Below are 25,928 nucleotides of genomic sequence, written 5' to 3' on the forward strand. Positions count from 1 at the left end.
GTGCAGAGTGAGTCTGTATTATGCTTACAAAATAAAACCACAGAAACCTGTGCGAGAGAGGGAAAGCCCATTAGCACACTCAAAGCCATATGAGAAAAAGAAGCAGCGGTTGTTCTAATGGAAACCATAGGGAAAAAGTAGAAAATAAAGGGTGTGTGGACGTTGTCCTACAGAACACTGGAAGGTGAGAGCAAGCAGTACGAATGTGATTCAGAAGGCAATAGGGCTCCCTTTGAAGTTAGGAAAATTTGCCAGACTTTGTACAAGGTCTGTTTAAATAAAGACTGTCTGCAAGACTGGATGTAATATTTGGTTATTAAATAAAAGGGCATCTGCTCTCATAAAAGCCACCCTGTTTTTTTTTTCATGTGTTATTGGCTATTTTCCTACTTTGTGCAGGCTTTCTATAGAATAAGCTTATGGCAGCCTGACAAATGGAGTATTTATTGTGGCTAAAAGTACTGTAAACAAAACCAAAATAGCAAGTTTTATTGGCTTTTATAATACATTACAATTTTTCAAATTGGCAATGGTATAGTGGAATTTAGTATTTTGGGACCCAAATGTTATCTGAAAACAGTGGACCTCATTTTCCAATTCTTTTTCTATTATGTACAGTGCTGTTGTTCTATTTGTTGCTCACGCCCATGTGTTGTAGAAACAGATTCTAATAAGAAACATTTACAGACTCTGTTACTCATGTGCAGCTCCACACAAATGCATTCCTTGCATTTGTTCTCATCTGTTTAAAAAAAAAAAAAAAAAAAGTAATAATTATTTGTTGTTGAATTTGAAGAAAATCACTGAGAGTGCTTCTCATATTGTCTTGTATGAGCAGAAGCATATGGGCCCTTCATGATTCAAGATAAAATCTCAAACGTGACAAAGAAACCTCACCTCCTTTACTTGCCTATAACGATTAAATATATGTGTTTTATACAAAGACCTGACCCAGCAATCATTCTTCAAATAGAAATTCCACTGAAGTCCAGAGGAATTTTGCTGAAGAGTTTGTGATTAAATTCTGTTGAGATCAGAAGTAATGTAGAATGTGGTCCCTTACGGGTCTCCCCTGTCTTATTAAAGTGAGAAGAGTTACTTTGTTTTCCCAGCTGAACTTACCTTGGTGTGAAGTCCTTCAGAGCCAGCTTGGAAAATAGATGTACAAACCACAGAAGGCAGTGTAGTGGTTGTGTATGGAAGTTGTACAGACCTGGTAAATATCAAAATAGCATGTGTGGATACATCATTAACAAGGAAGTCTTGATAGTAACAGAGTTGTTAATTCATGATAAGAATGCGAATAATTGGGTTAAATTTAGTTTTAAATGTAAAGGCTTTCTTCAACATAGCAAAATCTTAAGAAGCTGTTGATGTTCTAAATCAAGTTAAACAGTGTCAAACATCAGTTTGAAGTTTCAGTAATGCCTAACTAGAAACATGAAAATTCATGAATCTTATCAGAGATACAGTATGAATGTTTAAAAGAATGAGAGGAGGGAAAGGGAATACGTTTCCTTACATTGCAGAGTGAGCTCATAAATTCGAATGTCAAAAAATGAAGTCCTCTCTGCCTGTTAAGCCTTCTAAAACACCCGTGAGCCTTATATATATTTATATTTAGAGACTGCGTAAGCCATCCTGCACAGCACTTGCTCAGTGTTTTTTGGTTTTCTTGTTTGTTTGTTTCTTTTCACACAGACCAGACATTTGGAAGGTTATAAGGAAGGGCTTGCTTGTTATGCTTGTGGGTCTTTTTTATTTCATTGCTATTATTTTTTAAGAGTATATAAGAACATATTTTCTTTTAAACAAAGTAGTCTAAGTTGTCTTTCCTTTTTTTTTTTTTTCTTTTTTTTTTTTTCTGTGATATTGTAAAAAAAAGATTTACTCTCGTTTCTGTTGTGTATGTTTCCTTTGAAGACTCTGTAGATGAATTGAGGAGTTTCTGGAATCAGTTACAGAGGAGTGAAATCTTAGTAAGTAAAATGAAAAATGATCCTGTCTTCTTTAGAGACTTAACATTCAGTTTTTGCATTTCATATAAAACACATAAATGAAGTTATCTCACAACAGAAGGAAAACTGTCTCCCTAAAAGTTGAATTGTCCTTCATTGATGTCCTACCTTTTTGAAGTTCTTGATCTCTTGATCTGGTGTCAGTGTCAGGACAGAGACTTTCTGATATTTCTTAATTATTCTGCTTTGGAGTGGCATATAATACTTCTGGGATATCACAAGGCAACAAAGTCACAATACTCTTTATCCTTTCATTGTTTCTTTGGAAGGTCACCTTTGTCAACTCAAAAAAATAGTATGTCTCCCTGAAAACTTGATTTCTTCTGTCACCTTTAAATATATTTATGAAATCTGAAAGGAAATTGAGGGCTATTTTTCTCCTTCCCTGACCTTGTTTTGTGTATTTGACAGTATTGAATAATGTATGTATAACTGCATAATCAATTTTGCATCTGTGTTGATAGGCAATTTCATTTCTTAGTCTCCAGTTCAAAAGTTACTTCATCATGATAATGTACTCTTGTGTTGGTGTGCGTGCATGCATTTCTACTGACAGTGTGTTCCCAGGAGTGGTAAAGCAACAGGAGAGTGTTGCTACTTGATATTTAGCTGAGTCTTTTTACTCATCTAACTTAGAGAGCTAGAAATATGAGTTAGAGCCTGTTAGATAGTTTCAAAATTAATAATTTCATAAAATTTACAAGAGATTTTTCCAGGGCTTCTAATTCAGCATCACCTCAAGGCAGGTGGAGGAACTTGTCCTTTGGATGACTTGTCTTCCCCTTCCCAAACCTTTTCAGGAAGGTTGAGAGGTAGTGTTATTTCTTTTCCTTAATGATGTCAACCAAAGAAATCATTTAATATTTTTCACGTGTGAGAAGGAGTATAAGAAAATCTCTCATGTCCTCCAAAAGGAGAGAAAGAACAGCAATGAGAACATACGCAGACGTGTTTAGAGCACTTCTGTGGAACTGGAAAATTGGAAATGTGCCCTCGTGCCCCTTTTGAAATAGGAAGAAACTACTCATGATGAGTGGGGAGAAGGTCAGTCATTCACTTAGGTAAGGCTGTGGAGGAGGGACTGAATCTTAATTCTGCTGGTGCATCCAATAGACAGAGGAGTGAGATGGACAAGTAGTCAGGTGTCTGATTAATGATAAGGTCTTTGTTGAAACTGAAGAAACACATATATTTTTTGAAACAAGTGAGCTCTTCAATTGGAGGTTTGGATGTTTCCAAAGCCTCTGAAGACGCGCTGAAGTTAATCCTACCAGTTACCCACAATGAAGGGCAGTGTTGGATACACTGATGCTGTTCCGCCACTTGTGTTTGTGACAGCTGCAAAACCAAAATGATTGTAAGGTGTGAATCATTCCAAGGTCTTGAATATTTCCTTATTTGTTTCTGTAATAAATATTAGATACAAATTCTTCTTTGTAAGCAGATGTGATCCCGTTAGCTTCAGTGGAGTTTAGTAAGTTTCCACTGAGTTGACTTGGATTCTTGAAGTGAACAGAGCAAAGAGCTTCCTGCTTCCTAGTTATTGCATGTATCCTCTTCCAAAACCAAGTATGGACCAAGAAGTTTTTCAGTATGGGAATTTGACTTTCGTATTTTTAATTATATAGCCAGGCGTTAATCAACTAACTAGATTTTAATTGCTAGCTTCCAGAGAACACAACTTAACTTGCTCTTTTTCTCATTTAAGGTGGTTTCAACTAGAGTCCAGGCAAGGGAAAAGAACCAAAGACAGAGGAGAAATAAAAGTCAATATTCAGTTTATGAGGAATAACATGACAGCAAGTATGTTTGATTTGTCAATGAAGGACAAAACCAAATCCCCTTTTGCTAAACTAAAAGACAAAATGAAGGGTCGAAAAAATGATGGGACATTTTCAGATACGTCATCTGCAATCATTCCAAGTACTCACATACCTGATGCGAACGTAGAGCTATGTAGTGGTGAAGTACAAATGAAATCAAAACCAAAAAAGCCTTTCCTTTTGGGACCTCAGAGGCTATCTTCAGCTCATTCGATGTCAGATTTAACAGGATCCCATGTCTCCTCAGAAAAATTAAAATCCAGCACAGTTGGCTACTCTCATCTTTTCAAGCGTCAGCTGGAATCTTTTGGTTCAGTTGATGAGGGAGGTAAGTAAAACTCACGCTACTCGATCACGACCATTACAATTATAATTCCCAGCTTCTAGAGCAGGTGAAAGTCTGTTTCTTTAGTTTATGAAGCAATTATGAGGCCAAAAAATAATGAATTATTGCTGACCTATTTTTTCTCTTCCATTAGTTGGAAGTAACTTATAAATGCCTTTAAGAGTGTAAGGAATAACTTACATTGGTCATAATGTATTATAATTTTTAATTTTTCTCGTGTCCTCATTTTGAGAGTATCTTTTAATGAAACGTTGCATTCAAGAGAGAACTCTAGGCAAAGTAATATAGTGTGAAGAATAAGTCTTTTTAAAAAAGTTAAAAACTATCATCAAAGTTGTAAATCTCATTTATACAAGTAAGTGAAAGTGCTTTGCATCACTCAAAGTTATTACACGATAGATTACTGTCACTTTCTGGCTACAACTGTATTCCTTATAGAACATAGTTCTCATACAGAAAATTAAAAAAATGCTGTAGTTTCTTCCTTAAACATTTCAGTACCACAAAGACAATGCCAGAACTGTTGATATTTTAGAAATAGATTTGTTATTCAAGGGTGTTTCAGACTGAAACTCAATTTCAAACCCTCTATACTGATGCTAAAATGGTTTATCTGTGCATTATAAGCTATGCTGTAGTATCTCATCGATGGTGTACTAATGCCAGATTGTTTGCAGGAAGTCTAAAATCTCCGCATAGGAGGACATTAAGTGTTGATACTTCTAAAATGAACCAACTGGACAGCACAGCTGATGAAACTGCACCGGAAGCACAAAATGACCCATTTACCAACGTGAGTGCTTCGTTACCCCAAAAATTCGCTACACTGCCAAGACAGAAGAATCCATTTGAAGAAAGCCCAGCAACATGGGATCAAAACATCAATCTGTTTTCCAAACCTGTTGAAATCAAAAAAGAAATTAGAAAAGAGAAAAAAGAGAAGGTTAGTCTTTTTGAAAGAGTGACTGGCAAGAAAGATAGCAGGAGGTCGGATAAACTTAGCAATGGGGGATCAGAGAGCTCCACTGACTTGAAATCACCGAGTGCATTTGGTGAAACTCATCAGGAGAGTTTTGATTACGAGTCGACTAATCCGTTCATGACAAACTTCAAGCCTACAAGCATGTTGCCATCTTCAAGGTAGGTTTTGGCTGTATTTTGATCTGCTATCTTGAACGTGTTATATAAATGAAAATGTGAAGTGTTGAGGGACACAGTCTTTGTGCTTCGTAGTTATTTTTATCATTGTTAATCCATTACTGAGTAACATTTATGAACCTTTAATGTAATTTAACTTTTTCATTCTATATTTTATTTAGAAGTTGCATTTATATTAGTAAATGTATTAGTACTGTGACTATTCTTAATTTTGCATATGCAGAAAGCCTTGCTCATTGCTAGCTATTGCACTACCCTCAGTCTAAGCCAAGGTTTTAAAGGGAAAAGTTTTAATTGTAAGGGTAAGATGGAACAGAATAAATAAAAGATTTGAGTAATGAACGCAAATGCTTTGGAAAAAATGGGTTTAGATTCTGTGTGTTAAACCACAAGAACTGGAGACCATTCTGTTTCTAAATGAGAGCATCTGCCTGGGCCTTTATCATGCCTGGGATCGTTTGGCTCACTGTAGCTTTCCTGAGTTCATGTGTATTCAAGACCTTACACCAGGCAGCAGTTTATATGCTAAACAAAATGACTTGAGTTATAGGGGTTGATAAGAAACTTTGATTTAAATAATCTATTTTAATCTTTGTTTGCTTATCAACAGTTTACTTGTTTTCCTTAAATTAAAAAAAAATTCACTTCACTTTTGGTTTTTGTTTGCTGGATAGACTATATACACAGATATATATGCACACACTACATATTCTATAGCCAGTGTTCATGATTAATCAGATAATTATTTTTATTCATTTACATTCCTAAATTTTTTGTACGTTAATGTCAGAAATTAATTAACAGATCAATCGTGTTGTATCCCTACTTTTAATTCATAGTTAGAATATATGCACTTCTGTTTTAAACTTCAAATTATTTTCTCAACAAAACTAATTGTTGTGAATTAGATGAACTGAAATGGGCCAACTGTAAAAAAGATTAGCTGTCTACAGGCTCATACAGACTTCAGTGACTCATCTTCTTAGTGCCTCCTACAAGTCAAGCCAGTTCTACTGTCTTAAATAACGTATTTACAGCCAGAGTCTTAGAATATTATTTGTTTAATAAAGGATTTCTCTAGATTAAAGCGAGGTTAGGATGTAGCTTGGTTTGTCAGAAGTTAAACTTTCATTTAAATAATCTCCTTTAAGCAGAGCTAATTTAAATAACAATTAAAATTACATAGCATTTAATATTTTTTAAAATGAAAAAATGTGTTCGGGCAGATGCTAGATATCAGTAGCGAAATCTTTTGAAGTTCTTGAATGCAACAGATCTTGATAAATATAAATCTTAAACAATAATCACGATGGACTTGTTTTTTCTTTCTTTTGTAATTAAAAAGCTCATCACAGTGCCCATTTAGAAGGGTTCTGGTCTTCGTTCCCTCTTTTTGTGTGAGTCTCTTTTACTAGTTCTTGACTTTTATGTAAACATAGCTACTTGTCTTGTCAGAAGTTTTTGTCATTTCCAAAAATGCCAAAAGTAGAAAACATTGTGACCATTTTTATAAGTCAGCTACTCTGGAATAGTATGTATCATGCAATAATTTATGTTGTAAGCTTTTCTACCCTCCACTACTATGGTCTATGAGTATCTTTTAAAAAAAAAGTTCACTTTCTTTCATATGTATCTTGAACAATTATTTTCTTTTGAAGTAGAAACTAATTCAAAATGTGCATATTTAATAAGTTTACAGTTTAAGTTTACCTTTTATCTGCAGAGGATTTGTTGAATAGAATCCATTTTTAATTTTTAGAATTAGTAATACTGTGAGGAAAGAGTTGTACAAATCTGTGAGCACAAAATAAATGAGGTTGAGTAACAAATTCAGCATGCAGGAAGCACACATGGGGAATTTGGATTTTGTGTTGCTGTTTATTTACTCAGCATGCTGTTAAGCTTTTTGATGGATACCATCTTGCAAGTAAAACAGGCGGCAAGTCTTAGTAAGGTGTGTCCAAAATCAGTGTTCTGGGTGGATGATGAGTTTGCTTTGCAGTTCATCTCCCAGTTATCCCTGTGTAGCTATGCCTTGCTTTGAATAATGGAACAGTCATGGATTCCTGTCTGACGAAACTGAGCAGGAAGATGTGTGGTTAGGCCATGGGACCTGGCTGGGGCTAGTAGTACAAACTGGAGGAAGAAAGCAAGAAAATTCCACGCACTCCCAACACTCCTCATCCCAAACCACTAAACCAACCAGTCCAGGCCGGTAATATGTATAAATAGATTAATTAAAAGCCTTTTAATATATATTTACACCTCAGATCAGCCACAGGAGACTCATTTGGTTTTGTTTTTTTTTTTCCTCTGTCACCTAGTTAACAAGATCTCACAGGGTTTATCCAATTTCATGAGGGTAATCCAGTCATTATGAACCGTCACTATACGTTTACCTTAAATTGAAGGAGGACTCAGTTTGGAGACACCTCTGTACCTCCTTTCTTTCTCTTTTGTTCTCATTTAGTTTCAATGATTCTTCTCTCTCAGATCCTTTTGTCCTTTCTTTGCATTCTTGTCTCCTTGCATAGCTGGAATCTATATAATCTATGTACTACTGACCTTACCTGTCTTTGTAATACTAAACATTTCAGCAGTCATCTTTTTTAATCAGCGTGTTTATAGTCAGCATCATCATTAGAGGCTCCTACTGCTACTTATATCATATCTAGATTTGTTTTCTTTTTTAATGATTATTTTTATCAATGTCAGTTTGATTAACTGCTTTAGGACACGTGATGTTTGACTTCGCCTGGCTAATAATCTCTTTAGAGCAAGGTGACAAATTTTAGGTTAGGAATCAGTGGATGTACAAAAGACTACCAGTAGAATTCATGGTTATGCATTTTTGTGTAGATGTTTTTGTTGCTGTATTATCATTGTTCTAGATTTGCCATCAAGGCAGAGACCTCTTTTATCAATTGCAGAAGTTATGAATCTGGGAAGAAAAATATATAGTTTCTTCTGTTGCTAGCTGCATGGCCATGCATGTCTATATCCTGATATCTCTTTAGAGTGAATAACATTGTAAAGCAGCTTTTCAGCAAGTTTGTTGGGCTGTGGGTCTTGCCTCAAGTCCGTCTGAACTGATTTGGTTGGATAATCTTGACCAAACACCAATTGTGTGCAGAGCTGCAGCTCATAACATCACTGACTGCAGGCTGGGGGAGCTGCTCAGCAGAGCTTAACATTATCTTTAAACACATTCACTAACAATTAGTTTTGTTGTCTTGGATTTCAAGTGGTTAAATTGCAATCAGTAGCCACGTGGATTTTGTATTGAACACAGTTACAGAAATTGACAGTAATCCTTGCAAACAAAGATCTTTTTATTTGCAGTGACCAAAGCTTATGCATCATTTCTCAGAAATTGTTTATGTTTAGGAAAATACACTATGGTAGGCTAATAAACCGATGTGAAAATTTCTCAATTTACACCACTTGACAAGTGCTAAGAGAAAAGCATCTTTAATTTTAATGTGTTATTAGGACCTTTTTAGAGAGATTGGACAAGTTATTAACAAGGTCCACTGAGACAGGAGACGGGTAATTAACAAGACCTACAGAAAGGGAGTTTAGGTAATTAACAAGATCTTAGGCACTGGACACAGGGAAACAAATAGTCCAATATTTAAAGTTGACAGGTTGTTACTAGTCTGATCAAATTCCAGATCTGGGAATCTGGATTGATAGGTGCAAGCTCTCTACAAAACATTGTATGTAGTGTGTGTATGTGTATCTTACATATGTGTGCATGTGTGTGTGTCTGTATGGCTTGTTTCCTATGTATAGAACATGAGTGTGTGTATATATATCGATATATGTATACATGTGGAGAGAGATGCATTAAATAAAAATAACTTACAAAATAGCACTTCCATCATATAAAGGAAGTAAAATAAAGCTTGTGTTGTCTACTGAATGCTGGTTTCACTTTTTCTCAAGTTCAAGCAATAAATGTGTTATGTTCTTACTAAGAAGTATGGGAGATGGAATACTGGAGGGAAAACAGGCATATCTTACTGGATTCACTGTAGCCAATGTGAATGATGCTCGTATAAACATCAAGTATTGGCTGGCTGGAGCCTAAGGAAAAGCTGATGTTAACTTTTAGGAATTATTCGCATGTAGTTGATCTCTAGCAAGTTCATTGCTCTCCTTGCTAGAGCAATGAAGTCTGTTCAGACATTTGGCACATATTTCTCTCTTAGTCAAAAAATGACGTCAGGTGAGCTATGCTCTTTTCAGAATTTTGTTTTATATTGAAACAAAAGGATTTTTTTCATTTCACCACTGGAATTTGACTTCCCGTGTTTCTAGTCATATGTGACCATTACTAGATAAAATTTTGATAGAGCACGGCAGTTCATTAATTATTCTGTAGACTATTAGTATTTATTAATTCATTAAAGCAAATATAATACTGGTATGTGAGAAGAGACAGAAATCTACAGAACAAAGAGAAGTTATGCAAAGATCCTTACTGTGCTGCTGAGACTGTTAGCATCTGATTTAGGAAGATCACTACTCCATGTGGTGAGAAAGAAGTCTTTTCTGAAGCTATGGCAAATCAGTGATCATGTTGTTAGTTACATTGTGAGGATAGGTTGGAGCAGTCGATTCCTGGAGAGAGATCATAGAAATACTCAGTATTTCTACAATTAGTAATATTAGTACTTAGTGTTACTTTACTGCTGACTTCACCATCAATCACTTCTTATTATATTCTAAGTCTGTTTTAGGAATGCTGTTTTAGAAGTTCTTCCTGCTGAATGACAAAGCATTTTTAGCCTTTAATTTTCTGTTGGTGCACATCAGGCGTAAAATCTTTCTTGAGTGACTTTGAGGCATATCATCTGTCCCAATGGGCAGTGTGCTGCTGTTTCTATTTGCTTTAAAAACAATAGTGAATAGTTATATCCAATTTCTTTATTACTAAATCCAGAAGCAATATAAAACTGATTTTTTTTGTTGTTGTTGTTCTTTTTAAGAATGAAGAATTAGTGCTATTTCTTTAAGCATTCAAAATCATTTTCTTAATTTTCAATGCAAAGTTGTACTTCAGGGTCATTGTTCTTTTTGGTTGGCTCACACATCTCTGTACGTAGAGTCTTCTTGTAGAGGTGCTGGCACAGCCTTTAGCATAGAGGATTGTTAGTGGTCTCCCGAGGATAAATAATTCATCAGATTTTTAGGCATAGCACAGCTGCCTAATAAAAGCAGAAAAATTCAAATGCTTTACAATGCTAACTTTTGTATGAAACTGTTTTTGTTTATGAACATTGTTGAACATGAACGTTCAGTTGAGCACACTGCGTAGGTCACTTTTGGATCTAGATACCTCATAATGAGTAAACTCACATGAGTAATGCGTCCAGCAGTGTGCAACTACAAGTTCCATTATTTAAAGATACTTAAATATTTGGAAGCAGAGGGCTGGCCATCTGATAGAGCACAAATGCAGCCCTGCACACCTCCAGGTCCCTGGTCTGTCTCCAATAACCTTAGAACCAGCTCCCAGCCTGCTGTGGGTCTCAATTCATGAGTTTTTAAAATGAAGTTATTTACATGTATGCACAGACTAGGGATCCAACATACCTTTTTATATCTGCTTCTCAGTTTCCTCACAGATTTGTGAATGACTGCATCTTGTTAGTTGTGCTCTTGTATCATCTTTAATTGATTTAGTGCATCAGAAAAAAACACAGAAAAACTTTCAAAACATGTCATTTCAATTGCAAAACAGTGCAGTTTCAAAGTGCTAAGGCTGAATTGTTTAAGTACTATCATCTTGTGTTGCTGTTAGTTTTAGAAACAGTTTCTAAAGTGCATACAGTGAGGAATGTTCAACGTTCCAGGTTTGCTTCACTTCTGCTTTCTTCAGCTCACATTCATTGTCCGCTTTTGTTCTCGTGCACAAGAAGGCAGAGTGATAATGCATTTGAGTGTGAAGAATACTGACTTTTAATGCCTTGCTGCTTAATATGTTAGAACAGATTAAAGCCAGTATATAAAAAATTAGATTATTTATTGATAAGCATGTTAATGGGTTTAAATGTTCCTGTTATGGAAAGCGCTGGCTTTGTGTGTGATGTTGGTCTTGCCAGAGATTCTTTACCATTGCTAGGCATCGTAAAGTTAGTATAAATCTTCCTAACAACTTTATGTGGCTTTTTTTAAATATTATTTTTGTAAATCATTCAAGTTTTATATCTGATAGCTGCTGTGCTTCTATATACTTGCACTGTGGTGTTTTACTGCTCTAAATTTGAGATATACCTGAAGCACAGGAGAGAAGGCTGCTTCCTGGAAGTGCATATTGTCCAGGACTTCTGGGACTTCCTCATCTTCACAGAGCCTGCTGCGATCAGGAGGGCTCCAGAGAGCAGCAGTCTGCTCATGGACAGGCATGTGTGTAAAGAATATGTATAGATTGGGAACAAATGGCTTGCAGTAAAAGTGTATCTTACAAAGTTTGGGGTTTTTAGTGCAGTTAACTCTTGGCATGGGACGTCATAGTAATATTAAGAAAATGGAGTAATAGCAACACAAAATGATATTCTTTTTGTGTCCTCATGGGGTTACACAAACTCCAGAAGGCCTTGGAACACATCTTGACAGCAGGACAATTTATGTAGTGAAGTGTCTTAAGTGATGTTCCCCAGAATCTGATTGGGAAATAAATGGTAATGTGCTTGCTCCATGCTTGCTCAGCTGCCAGACATGACAGTCATTCCTTCTCAGAGTATAAAGTGATGTCTGCATTGCCAGACACAGCAGGCTAATAATATTCTACAGAAAAATAAGTTTCTGAATTTCATTAACTGTATGCAATTTTATTCATTTCTTTTGTTTTTCTATTAGATTGCTAGTAACTGAAACTGCATCCTAATATTTCAAGTTTCTGGTGTGTGTTGTGATAATCCAAAGAAAAAATCATAAGCAATATAATAAGAATCATAAGTGCAAAGACCAAGAATTAGGAAGAGAAAGAATTCTTGGACTCTAATGGAAAATGATCATGGTACAGCTTTGCTCATTACCTGTACAGGTATTGATTCTATTAAAGAGCAAGTTAGTACACTGGATATTTTCTCAATATGTCAAGTTAACAAAGAAAATTTCAGTATTTTGAATATTAAGTATTTTATTTGAATATTCAGTATTTTGAATATTAAATGTTAATGTAAATTTCTTAGCTTTAATTTGTAATACCATACAATACAGTGATCGTATCACTACTGTGAGGAATGAAAGATAAGTAAAAAGCTTTTGCTCCTTAGGAAAATATGACTTCCATGCAGCATAGTGGAATCTGACTCCCATTCATTATGTTGTCAGAGTAAATGGTTCAGGCACTAAAAATGTTTAAATCAGTTATAGGAAAGATTTTTTTAAAGCATGGTTTTAATTTCTAGGCATTTAGAAGCTAAATATTTAAGCAGCCACAAGATCCAATGTTTGAATTTTTAACTACCATTCAGCTTCAGGAGACAAAATTACAAACTCCAGTTGTAAACTGGTGCTTGTGATACTTGAGCTACATTCAATCTTAAAAAAAGGTAACTCAGATGGTGATTTACCAGCCCAGTGCTCAGTGCTGTAGTGCTTCACCTTGGCACCTGGGCTGCTTCCCTGCACACCATTTCTGGTGTGTTTCCACTACACTGACATTTCTACACAGACTGCAGATAATCAGCTAGGAATGTAACTGCCTCGTAAAGTCAGTGTTAGGAAAGAAGTGTGAGAGCTTCTTATTGTTCTAATGAAATGCATTTAACTAAGGAAAAGACAAGAAAGTAGAAAACAATATAGTTGTTACAGTAATGAAGTCATCATCCAAAATGCTATACAGAATCAGTTATAATGTCTGTCCCCAATATAATTTTATACTAGATGTATTTCTCATTGCTTTTATTCCCCCAGCAACATGGTAGCAGAGAAGCATTCTCATCTCACGTACTAAAGTTGAAATCCAAGCTAGTAAACCCCAGAAATTCTAACGAGCTTTTACTGTTCAGTGAAAAATGTAAAGAAACAATTGTAATTAAAAAAAAATGGATAGGATTTAGTTTGGTGAAAACATCTGATATGAAGGAACTCTTAAGGAAAATAATTGAATTCCCAGATGAGTGAAATGGGGGCATGACTAACTTCTGTGCTAGACCAGGTAAGTCTGTTTCACCTCTGGTTGCTTAGAGGGTATGCAAAAGCTGAGTGGCTCACTTGGTCAACCACCTTATGATCTCAGTGCAGTTTGTTTTTCCAACCTCAGGCTTGCTGATGTGGTTTACCTCCTTGTATTAGTTCCTGAATTTCTTAAAGTTTCTCAGAGTGAATGAAAGTTTATTAGCTGAAAGAGAAGATCCACAGAGCTTTTGGGACCTGAGACATGACCGAGAGGCACACGAGAGTGGTGATGGGCAACAGTAGGGAGGGAGAAAGGTTTCTCAACCTGTTTGGATTAGTAGAACAGACGGAAGGTCACTGGATTCCTTGAGTTGATTAAGGAAATGGTAGTAGGAAGGTGGACAAACTCTTCTCAGTGAGCAGGAAGAGGAGAGGACAAGCCAGTTTGTGTAGGTTGGCTGATACAGTCAGTGAGCAGGCACTAGTGTCGGATGTAACACCTGGGAGTTATACAGTGTTAATGAGGATGCATGAGCCAGAGAAACCCAGTTGGACTTCAGTTCTCAGGGGCAGTTGGCAGAATGTATTTGTTAGAAAAGAAACATCTTTTCAATTGTACACTGAGCGAGTTTAGTTTGGGCATAATTGAGAAACAGTAATTATAAAATCCCGCGATGCCAGATTTTTACAGTCACTTTTACAGTGAACTGCTCTCTAAAAACAAAAAGAATTTTTTTTCTCAAGCTGTGAACATATTTTTATGCTTCCATAGCAAAAGTTTCTTGCCAATTTATCAAGCCCTGGGGAAAAAACAGAGACAGGCCTATAACTAGGCTATGTGCTGGGATTGTAACACAGTTAAAAAATGACATGATTTTATATGGTTGCTTAGATTGATAAATTCAGAGTGCTCTTATGGAGTCAAGAAAAGGGCTCCTGGAAGAATCACAGAATCATAGAATTGCTCAGGTTGGGAAAGACCTTAAAGATTATCTCAAGTCCATCCACAGCCTAACCAAACTACCCTAACTCTAACAGCCCTCCGCTAAATCATGTCCCTGAGCACCATGTTTGTGCAGTTCATGTTCTGTAGTACTGGAGGTGTGTTTTCTGTAATCTATGTAAGTAATCAAATGATCAAGTCAAGCAATAACATCAGGGATGTATTGTTGAGATGAAATTTGAATTAAAAAAAAAAATAACAAAAGCAACAAACCCTACTCATTAGTTTCAATACACAGTATCTGCAACTCCCCCAACTGCATGCATTCATAATTTTACAGTATGCTCTTTCAAGGTATTACAGGGCTCTTGGACAGTGAGTTATGGGTGCAGCTGGGAGAGTCTGCAACGGCTCACGTTCACCTCGAGCTGGAGGAGCTGGCAGGAAACCCTGCGAGGCTCGGCGGGGCCGCAGAGCTCCCACGTTGGTTGGTTGGACAGGCTGACTTTAACATGCCGTATGCAATCCCAGCACCTGTTTCTTCCTGCCTCACTGAGAAGCAGTATATTTCTTCATATCTCTCTAAAATATGAGTATTCGTAGGGTTGGGGTTTTTATTGGTGAATATTTCATTCAATAGTTTTTTGGGGTTTTTTTTGCAAGGATATTCAGATTACTTCATGTGAAATACGCAGATGTGCTCTTTTGTAATTGCAGTTACAGCGTCCACAATGTTACAGAAGTGACTGCTGAGTTTTTAGATGAAAAAAAGATTAATCCATATTGCTAGTGATTTATATTTCTAATTTTCAAATGTAACTTTTCATAGTCAGAACTTTTCTTTTAAGCAGCTGCTGTGTAAGGGAGTCCTAGAACTTATTGCACAGAAAGTCATTCAGCGCAATGAAAGATTTTGCTTTTTTAACCTTTCAGAAGCTCACTCAGTTGAGCAGTCAGGCCGTATTATTCTATATCTTGTCTAACATGAGGAAACAGTCCCAAAAGAAAGATATCCCAAATTAACGCCACACTTCGTTAAATAGAGACATTCTTGGTTTTCACCAAGCTAATTTGATCCAGTTCAGTTAACTCTTTTTTTTTTTTTCTCGGATCACAAAAGGCAGCCATGAATGAAGCAAGTTCATCATGTGTTTGACACATCAGTGTGAAACTAAAATGCAGACCGTGAGGGAGGGTTCCTGCCTTTTGCTTTTTAGACAAAACCCGATGAATGCAGCCCCTCATTCAAAACTATTCTCCAGCAAACTCCAGGCAGAGTGCTTCAGATCGCTGTTACAAACAGGTACAATGGGAGTTAGCCAGACCTCGAGTCTTCAGATGCCTTTTTATTCCTAGTTGTGACTGGTCATGTAATCCAATCTTCCTCTAATGTCCTCAGTCTAGCAGAGGGTTCTCTGGACTTCTGTATACAAGCAAAAGACTATTTTTGAAACAAAATAAAAGGACATAATAATAATAAAACACCAGTTTGTATGTTATGTCTTCCATTTTTACGCCGTGAAATGTGTGGCTTATAATTTTGGATATCAAAGAGTGATGGACACAAGACACGTGCTTTTTACTTCAAGCCAACTTTAGAATTAGAAAACAAAGAAGTGTACAATTGGTGCTTTCCAGATTATTCTTTCAAGCATAGATTGCAGTATTTTTTTTGCTAATTTGTTTTTATTCATGTATCAGCTTGTTGGCTATAGAATCAGTCATTAGTTTTAGGCCGATAAGATTCTCTAGCCTGAAAAATAGGAAAGAAATGAACTTCTGAATGCCTGTCATAGCATTCCTAGGTGCTTGTTACCAGTTTGGTGCAGCCAGGCACAGATCTGTTTTCTTGAAGCTCTCTCAGCAGAGATCATCTTTGACAGCCAATACATGCAACTTGAGTAAATGGTAGGTTTTGTGATGTGAAAGAATGACACCTACTATGGTGCTACCAGGGAAGTATTATTGTTGAATCATATCCAAATTCAGAGCGCATTCTCTCTGAGACTTAATTTTCTCTCAAAATTTGCTATAGCAAATACATGAGACATGGCAGCAGTGTTTTTTGAGGAGGCTTGCAAATAATTACATCAACTTCCATGGACAGTGTCTGTTTCTTGGATCTGACACTTTGACAATGGCTGTTTTTATCAATATCTACTGCCATTTTTGCAGTTGAGGACAAAAATTATCTTCACACAACACAATCATGAAATAACTTTGCTTTCCGAATACGTGGGATAATCACTGAGTTTGTAAAATAATAGCTTATGAACTCAATTATAGGCATAAAGAAAATGTGGTTAATACAAGGTAACTTTTTAGTTCTAACTGAACCTGGTGACCTCAGTGGAATTTCTCAAAGGAGAGAATTTTTCCTTTGGCAGCTTCCATGAAAGTTGGCAATGAATGTTAGCCTTTTTCTTGTTGTGTTTATATTTTAACTACCTCATCCCAGAATCTATTCCCAGAATAATTCATATGAAGTATTTCTTTTATACTTAGAAGTATAAAATACGTCTAGAAATAATCAAATTGCTGGAGGAGCCCAATCTGTAACATCTTTACGCTGCTTACTCTGATTTTATGACAGGAGGATATCAAAAATTGTGGACGGAGAGTATACGAAAATTTCCACTAATTTCAAATATCGTCCTAGTTATTCAAAGTCTGACAAGTCAGGAAAATAAGTCATGATAAATACCTTGTGCAGCTAGTTCCCTCAGTTCGGTAGTAATTTCTAGTGGAAGTTTTGGTCAAATATGTGTGCACAGTTGATGTTTGTTTGTTTTTCCTCCGCAGTTTTAACGTGAATCCTTCTGGCACTGAGGACCTCAGGAAAACAATGGTGAGTTGTGAAGTGTTATGGAAAGCTATCAGCAAATACCAACTAACTGGTGCCCAGTACAATATAAGCTAGGATTCTTTTTTAACTTCTTATAAGGAAATGCTTGTTGCTTGTTTGTTTTGTCTCTGGAGGTGTTCAAGGCCAGATTGGATGGGGCCCTGGGCAGCCCCTGGTCTAGTTTTAGGTGTAGAGGTTGGCAGCCCTGCCTGTTGCAGGGTGGTTGGAATGTGATGATCCTGGAAGTCCCTTCCAATCCAAGCCATTCTGTTATTCTGTGATTTTGTCTTGCTTTCTATTCATATTTCCAGAAAATCTAATTGGAAAATAAGAAAACTGAAACAAACTTGGAAATAAACAAGAGTTTTGTACTCAATGTGCAAAATATTTGGATAACCTCTATATTACAATGTGGAAAAGAAAGGGAAAATTAGATCTATACAGGGAGAGCAACAAGAAACACTGAGATCTATCTGCAGATAGCTCTAGAGAAATGTGGTCAGATGAGAGCCCTGCATTAGGCAGCTGTCCATTAGCCATCATCACAGGTGTTTTCTATTGCCAGGCTTTGAGATTGGAGGACTGCTTTTAGATGGCCAATCCAAATGGAAGTAATGAGCTGATACATGGCAGGATTCATCATAAAAATAATAAATGAGCAGCCTTGCAGAAAACACTTACAATAGAAATAAATACTAAAAGTTATTATTCAAAATACTCTTTTATTGTAAGAGTACCTAAAACTGTGTACTAGGAAGAAAAGACAAAGCAAACTCCACAGATGGACTATGCAGCATCTTTGTTTGGAAGAAAATGTGGTCTTACTCAAAGTTATTCTGTGAATAGATCAAATCTTTAAAAGTGGGTTTGTTTTCAATCTTTACAATACATAGAAAACAAGTTTCACAGGGAAATAAGACTTTGTACTGTTTGCTTTTGCTGGTTTATGTAAATGTCTTTTAATAATATTTGATGTTATTATAAACACCCAAGTTTTTTTTAATGCAAGGAACTGGTGGGAGATGTCAGCGTGTATGAATGCTGCCTTTGATCAGATAGTAAACTGAATTCTACCAGGCGGTTACTTAATCTCTGACAAAACACAACATCAAAAAAACTGATTTAACTTTGCAGCTATTGTCTGTAAAGTAACCGTAATTACAGTTTCTGCGTGCTTGCAAATGTGCTACTGGAAATTGTGTAATTTATTGCTGGTAAAAGCGCATTTATAATTCTTTTAAGAAGTAATATGTGAGTTGTTTTATTTAAAGGATTTAAAGGTGATAAAAGAAATCCTTGATGATTTTTCTTTTGGAATAGCAGCTATTCTAAATGTCAGCTGCAGGATTATGAGGGTGCTCATTTCATACAAAATACAAATTAGGAGAAGAAAATATATCACAACCGTAGTTTTCAATGAAACCATTTGAAATTTTTTTTTTTTAAATACTCCAGTTTGCTTTCTGAGGTGTTTGAAGTAATTTACTGTTAGGTTCTGCAATAATAGGCCTCACCAATTCATTGCATTTCTCCCTTGCGCATCGCATTGAGTAATTATGTTTGTGTGTCTCCCACTCTGGTGCCAACACCTGTCTCTGACAGCACTGCTTAAATGGGAGCAGTAGCCAGTTGAAAGGGCAGCATGAGCTCTTTAAGGCCTAATTAAGAACTGAAAGGAGGATGAAGTAAGTAGGACAAAAGATGTGAAAAGAGTATAGATTATATTCCCAGAGTAGAATTCCTCATTAAATATGGAGATGATCAGAGATTGCCAGGCCATCGCTTTGTCTGACTCCTCTTCCTCCATGTCCTCTGGTTGTCAGTCTGTGCCTCAACGGGGTCTTACAGCTGAGGCAATACTCCTTACCATACACTTTACCATAAGATTAATGTATTATATTACATTTTTAGTATCTGTTTCTGTAAGTATATAGGCGTTTAAGTACCCTTTACTCAAACTGGACATTTAAAATCTTCCTTCCTTTAGCAGTATCTATTTCTAAATACTAAAAGCATTGTAGAATTTTCTTGTGTGTTTAATTTGATAAGTTATTCACACAGAAGATCACACAGAAGTAGCGAGCATATGTGTGGCAAAACATCTTTAAAGCATATGTATTGTACATGATTTTCCAGTAAACTTTATATAATGATTAAAAACATCATTGCATATTCTTTCCTCTTCCTTTGCCAAATCAGAAAATTAAGCAAACTCTGTATTTCATACATTGAAGTCTTAATTTATTTTCTAGTGTGTAAAAAAAAAAAACAACCCTAAATCCCTAATTCTTTGAAGATAAAATTTAGCTTCCTTCTTATGGAAGAAAATGTGCTAAAAATAGAATGACCACAAAGTAAAGTTATTTCCTCTTCTCTACTTGTTGGAAATCAATTAGTAACCAATTTATGGATTTCATCAAGGTGAGCATTTTTATAAAATGGCACTTATTGATCGCGTCGAATGCTGTCACTTGATAATAGAAGTTCAAAATACTAAATACACGTACATGAATGTGCTGTGAAACATCTTGAATGCAGTGAAAAATCCTTAAAAGCACCTAATTTGAAGAGCTGCTATTAAAATCTAATTGATGGAGAGTGACTGATTGATCTGTGCTACTTCAGCATGTTTGCAGTGCTCCGTCTTTTCTTGCAAGGCTTTACTGAAAACTCTGGGCACCTGCATATGTTCATGATTTGACATGCCAACGTGTCAGTATGGAGCTGTATGGGAAGAAGCAATCTTTTCCTGGATTATAAATTGCCAAATATTTCATTATCTGGTTACTGAAGATCTCAGCTGTATCTTCTTGACATAGAATAGGACATTATAGTGTTTTGGTTCGCCTCCTGACCTTTCTTACATGGACCAATTTGCCCATCTTTGTTGATAACTGCATCCACAGCCATCAGAAATCAATAGCAAAGCGCTGCTGTTTCCTCTGCTGCTTTCTGTGCCCTTTCTGCTTTGTAGGCAGCAATGCAGCAAGGTGTTCTAGCAGTACACATTTCTGCCTTAAGTACTCTGGTCTTCTTAACTTCACCTGAAACGTAAAATTGGAAGCTGTAATGTATATTTCAGAGACCAAGGCCTGGCAAGCTGCTGGTGACTAAAAATAGAATATGAAAGACAGATGAGGGCTGATGTCATTTAAAGCTAAGTAAATGTTTTGCTATAATATTCTCTAAAGATGAGAACTCAGGAAAGTTACGGTAGGGCCGGAATTCTCAGGGCTCTTTTTCTGCTGCAATTAATGTTACCTTATTGTGGGTTTCCCAAAAGGTCCCACTACAGTTTGCTGGGGTTACTGCTCAGATGTTCACAAAATGTGTGCACATCTTTCTGAGAACAGCGTTGTTTTTTTTTTCTGATGTGTTAGTGTGGGAAACATTTCAAACTGGGCAACGTATCGCCAGCTGTTTGCTCCGGGAGGGATATTGGAGGGAAAAGCTCTAGAGTGAAAAGAGAAGGAACATAATATAAGAAAAATGTCCTGTGTCGGAGGTGTACATGAGAAATATATGAAAAGCAACCTGTCAACCTGTTCGGTTCAGAAAACTAATTAATTAAATCTGGTGGGTTTTGTTTCCTTTTCTTTTGCTTGTTTTCCTACCTGTTTATTTTTGTTCTTTTTTCCTACCTGTAGGATGGAAATCCTTTTGACGCCACTGCAGGATACCGGAACCTCACCTACGAGGAGGTTTTACAAGAGCTGCTGAAACATAAAGAGCAGCTTAAGAAGAAGGACAGCCATATTCGTGAACTGGAGGATTACATTGATAATCTTCTTGTACGAGTGATGGAAGAAACACCCAGTATTCTCAGAGTGCCATATGAACCTTCTCGAAAGGCTGGCAAATTCTCCAAAAGCTAAGATGGTGACACTTGGTGGGACATTCTGCTGAGTACAGTAGTGGAAGGAAATAACATTTCAACGTTTTGACTTCTTTTCATTCCTTTTTGTTCTAAAAAAAATTCCAGACATTGGGAGGATGGGACTGTGGCGAAGTTTTTTGTGTTGCTATTTGACTTTTGGTTTTAATTCCAAACACTTGCAGGTACTGCCAAAATGGTACTTCATTGGGTTAGCTGAACAAGTTTGTTTATTTTTCCTTTTTGAAAACAACTTTAGCTGCAGCATATTTACTGTAGAGTAAATAACACACATGAATGCAGTGTCTGTGTCCACACTGTCCATGCAGCATCAGCTGGGATACCCTGTGCTTTTTTGAATGTTTTCTTGACTGATAATTAATATTATGCAAATATGTCAATTCTGGTATTATGGCATGCCATTAAGGCCACTGTTTTCAAGCCAGTGTAGAATCTAAGCGTGGCTTGTTGCAATGGAATGCAGTTTGTTTTACACACAGAGGAAAACAGTGATGCACAATCTTTACAGAGTAAATGCTGTACTGTATGCAGTATGCTTTTGTATGGCAATGTGAAAAATACCATGCCATTTCACTAATGGCACATGTGGGAATGAGTTAATTTACACTTAAGTGCAGATTTTTTGTGTATAACGATTGAACTTTGGTGGCGAACTCATTACATGGGATTATTTTGCAGATCTTTTTGTATGAAGTTATTGCATGCTTTTTTTATGCATTAAAGTACTTTGAACAGTGTTAATAGAGTCAGAAGTAGGATGGAAGAAAAGTTGGAATAAGGTAAGAGTACTTTGTTCAGCCAAGGTCTGCTACAGTAAAAGTATAGGAGAAATGAACAGACTGAATTAAAAAGACATGGTAATTCTGAAAATGTAGAACTGACTGAATTTAAGGTTGAGTTTAACGTGATCTCTATCTCCTAGGTTTTTTTAAACTTATGAGAACAAAATATAAGCCTTTAGAAATAGGCTGTGTTGCTGAAACATGTCTAGGGGAAGAGGTTCAATTTAGTTTTATTTTTTTAGAAAGGTCTGTATTCTTTATATGTACTTTCAGTTCTCTTTGAGGCAAATGAAAGAATGTTGTACATGTCTTCCTGATCATTTAATAATTGTAAGATGACAGATGAAAAGGATATCTGTTATTCAATAAAATGGCTAAATAAGGTGATGAACATATTAAGGCAAAATAGTGTAGGAGAAGAATCCTTACAATATTAATGTAGGTAGATTTTAATTTCCTTCATAAGAGCCTCAGTTGGATTGTCTATTGCTGTGAAACAGTAAGAAACTAGCAGAACAAAAAAAAAAAAGGTACAGATAATATTTTAGATTTGGATTTTAAAAGAATGACTGTCTTTTCACCTCTTCTTTCTACGCCTGATCTGTTTTCTTACATAACAACAGTAATAGCTGTTTTGAGAAAGAAAAAAGCGTAACATTCCTCTTTTTTTTCATGCTGCAAAAAATCTGTTTTTTTGTTTTTAAAGCCACAAAGATTATCTTAAATAACTATTATGTAGAAGAGATGAAATGGATCTACTGTCTGAATACTTCTGACAATGTTAGCTTTATATGATAGCAAAGGAATATACTTCTCAGACAAAAAATAATTTGGTACAATCGTTCCCACATTTCATTTTCTTACTTTTTATTCTTTTCTCCTTCTTTTCACGCTCATTTTTTTATTTTCTCCCATTTTTAGGAGCTATCTCCCCAACCCCTAATGTTAAAATTCATGCAGTTTGAGCATTCTTAGCCCTGTGTTGGGATCCACCAGTGCAGGTCATTTTGCCTGGATGAAGCCTCAGTCATTTGAGACAAAGAAACAGGCCCACTTCATCAAGTGATTTCTCTATTGACAGCCAAAAGATTTATCAAGTTCTGTACCTTGTAAACCACGTGAATGTCTTTCTGACCCACTTAAGGTCTGTATGACTGTAAATTTGCTGTAATATATTCAAAGTGCCAAAGGTTATATACAAGTTATGGTACATTTACTGTTGGAAGTTAGGTTTTGCGCTCATTTTTATTTCCTAATTACACCAAGATGTATTTCAGATACGCAGTATTTCCATGCAAGTTCTTGAACATTTTTCAATGTTTGGCTAAGGCAAGTGGTTTTCTCATATTGTTAACGGGGAGGAGTTGTGCAATTGTTTTGAATTCAACAGTCATTTTCAAACTGACTGGTACACGTGAGGCAGTGTGTAGTATCCATGATGATTAAACCATACACACCAGTGGGGTTTAACAAGTAAATACACTCCAATGACTTTTCACTTGCAAGCCAACTTATAATTATTAAAATGAAACTCTACTATATTTAGCACCTCTGAAATCACTCCTTTTAGAATGTAAATGTAGAATATCAAACTGCATAATTGACTAAAAGCAGATCATTTGACATATTTGCATACCGACGACGATAAGCAGATTAAAGGTAGCGAAAAGATCAATTTTTGTGCATTAGTGAAGAAATTTAGTGAAGCTTTGAATGCGCTATCTCGTCTTTATCTGATCTGTGAGGGAATAAATGCACCTTTTGTTTCCAGCAGTGTATCAAGAAAGAGAGGAGAACGACAAATGCAATTTAGGAAAGGGTAAAGTTACCAGAAGGGACGGGAATTTCAACTCTGAATTTTTATATGGAGTTCTTATGGCTAAAGATATAAGCTCTTCTAGGGCAATTTTGGAAAAATTGCACACCTGTCATTTTCTGTTTAAAATGAAAATTTTAACATTTTTCTACATTTTGAGACTGTTTTTGAAATACACCTTCATCCCACCTGTATTTGATGGAGCATGCAGCTTTCAAATGAAAACATTTCATACGGAGTGATTTATATGCTGAAAACAAAGTAAGTTCTGTTTCTCCAGTAGGACAAAATTGTAAATTCTCCGACAGATCATTTAAAAATTATAATAACTTGCCACTTACAATTAGTCTTTCTTGCCCTCTGAAATGTAGGGATGAGAACTTGGGGCACATTATTTTGGTCTCTTCTGTCAAAAGTAAGAATGAAAGTTCATCCGTGCACACCCTGTACTTGAAAATTCTCCTTTCAAACATCTCTGCTCATAGCAATGTACTTTCCTTACTTCAGAGAACAAATATCAAGGCTGTATTTTAGTTTTGTAAGTAACATTTACTTTCTACCGTCCTGGAAGGATGTTTAATATTTATATATGTTACCTCGTGCTGCTGTATTTTATGTTTAGCTTGGTTTTCCACCTACTAATGAATGTAGCATTCTCCCTAGATTATACATAGCTACATTTATTGCTGTTGGCTCTGTATCAAGAACTATTTGTAACTTTCCAGCTGTGAAAATGTTGCCTTGCATTTAGGAAGGCTTTATGATGTGGGGACCTAATGAAACTCAGGCTCATTAGGTACTAGTCTGCATTTCTTTCTCTAGAGGATGCCCTTTCTTAGATGCATCTAAAAACAACTGTTGTCTTAATATGTTTACTGCTGCACTGGAGGCTTATTTACACTTCCAGCTTTAAAGAAAAAATATTGTCCTATATTAAATATGTAAAGTATGCTTTTTTGCTGTTTCTGTATCCATTACTGTTGCTGATATGATAGAGTTGTTAGCTCTGTGATTTTAAAATGGTGATATGTGAAGCATGTTACCTAACTTCCTCTCTTTAAAGTCCGTGATGAAGGATAATAGTGCTGCTGCATTCATGATGCTAGATGTAAGGGTCTGTCAGCACCTTCAGTTTGAGACACTATTTTCAGGAATTTATAACTTCTAAATCTGCATACAGGCACTGGAAGTATTTAATATGCAATAGGTAGCACTTTAATCTGTTTATGAAGGGTTTTGAGATTTGTTTCTGTTGGAAAAAGTCACAGCCTCCTATAGCATAGAGAGCATTTACTTTGCCTTTCACAATTTGTTCATCAGCCACTGTATATTACAAGTGATAGAGCCATTCCTATTCATCTTAGAAGCTTCCAGGTGTCTTGTGTTACGATATGCTGTAAAAAGCTGAAGATCCAGGTTATATAGGAAGTCTGTAAAAGATTCTACCTTAGGGGTTAATTTTGTCTTGTGCAATCAATGGTACTTTGTCTACATTTAATAATGGTACAGAATCACAACTATATGCACATGTGAGAACTGTAAACCTAGGATGCATGAAAAAACTTTATTTTTGTTTCATTATTGCAACTTCAGCTCTTTAATTTGATTACAATGTTATCTCAGTATTTTAATTTCTGTCCATTAAAACAATATTGCATGTCTAACACTAATAAAGCACCACAATGCACTACCACAGTACTGTTTGAGTTGTGATCTTAATCTGCATATGCAAAAAATGTAACTTCTAAGTTCCACTTCCATATGTGTTTGTAAGAATCATGCTTTTGAGAGTCTCAGCCTTAGAGAATGCTGTTTCCTTAAGGCCGATTAACTGAATGTAAAATACAGGGCAGCAAACAAAGGAAGCCTCTGCTCTCTTCAGTAGTTGTTAGGATAGCAGGTGCTCAGGAGGAGAATTTTAGGTGTAATTCAGCGAGTCCCTTGAGGAGGCTTGAATTTTGGTTGGATGCAGCTCCTTTCCTTGCTCTGGCAGCATGGCGGAATCCTTTGTCATATTACTATGGGCTTGACAAGAGGCTTAGAAAGGGTTCTTCCCTTTCAGGATTCATGAAAGAGGATGGTTGTTGCAAATAAGAGTCAAATTTTGAGATGTATGTGCACTTACACATGCTTGGTTCTGCGGATCTCCATCACCTATGTTACCCCATT

The 25,928-nt window shown here is 36.1% G+C and overlaps 1 protein-coding gene across 1 annotated transcript in view; it reads left to right on the forward strand.

Moving 5' to 3' along the window:
* Positions 1 to 25,454, forward strand: part of RAB11FIP2 (RAB11 family interacting protein 2) — a 32,561-nt gene extending 7,107 nt beyond the window's left edge. The window contains exons 2-5 of the mRNA XM_052677312.1: positions 3,727 to 4,169; positions 4,865 to 5,327; positions 17,224 to 17,269; positions 20,914 to 25,454. Coding sequence (XP_052533272.1) covers positions 3,727 to 4,169; positions 4,865 to 5,327; positions 17,224 to 17,269; positions 20,914 to 21,141 — 1,180 coding nt within the window. The 3' untranslated portion in view covers positions 21,142 to 25,454. The remainder of the gene's footprint in view (positions 1 to 3,726; positions 4,170 to 4,864; positions 5,328 to 17,223; positions 17,270 to 20,913) is intronic.
* The last annotated feature ends 474 nt before the right edge of the window (positions 25,455 to 25,928 follow it).

The sequence above is a fragment of the Tympanuchus pallidicinctus genome, unplaced genomic scaffold (assembly GCF_026119805.1).
Source record: "Tympanuchus pallidicinctus isolate F22 unplaced genomic scaffold, pur_lepc_1.0 scaffold16, whole genome shotgun sequence".
Taxonomy (NCBI): domain Eukaryota; kingdom Metazoa; phylum Chordata; class Aves; order Galliformes; family Phasianidae; genus Tympanuchus; species Tympanuchus pallidicinctus.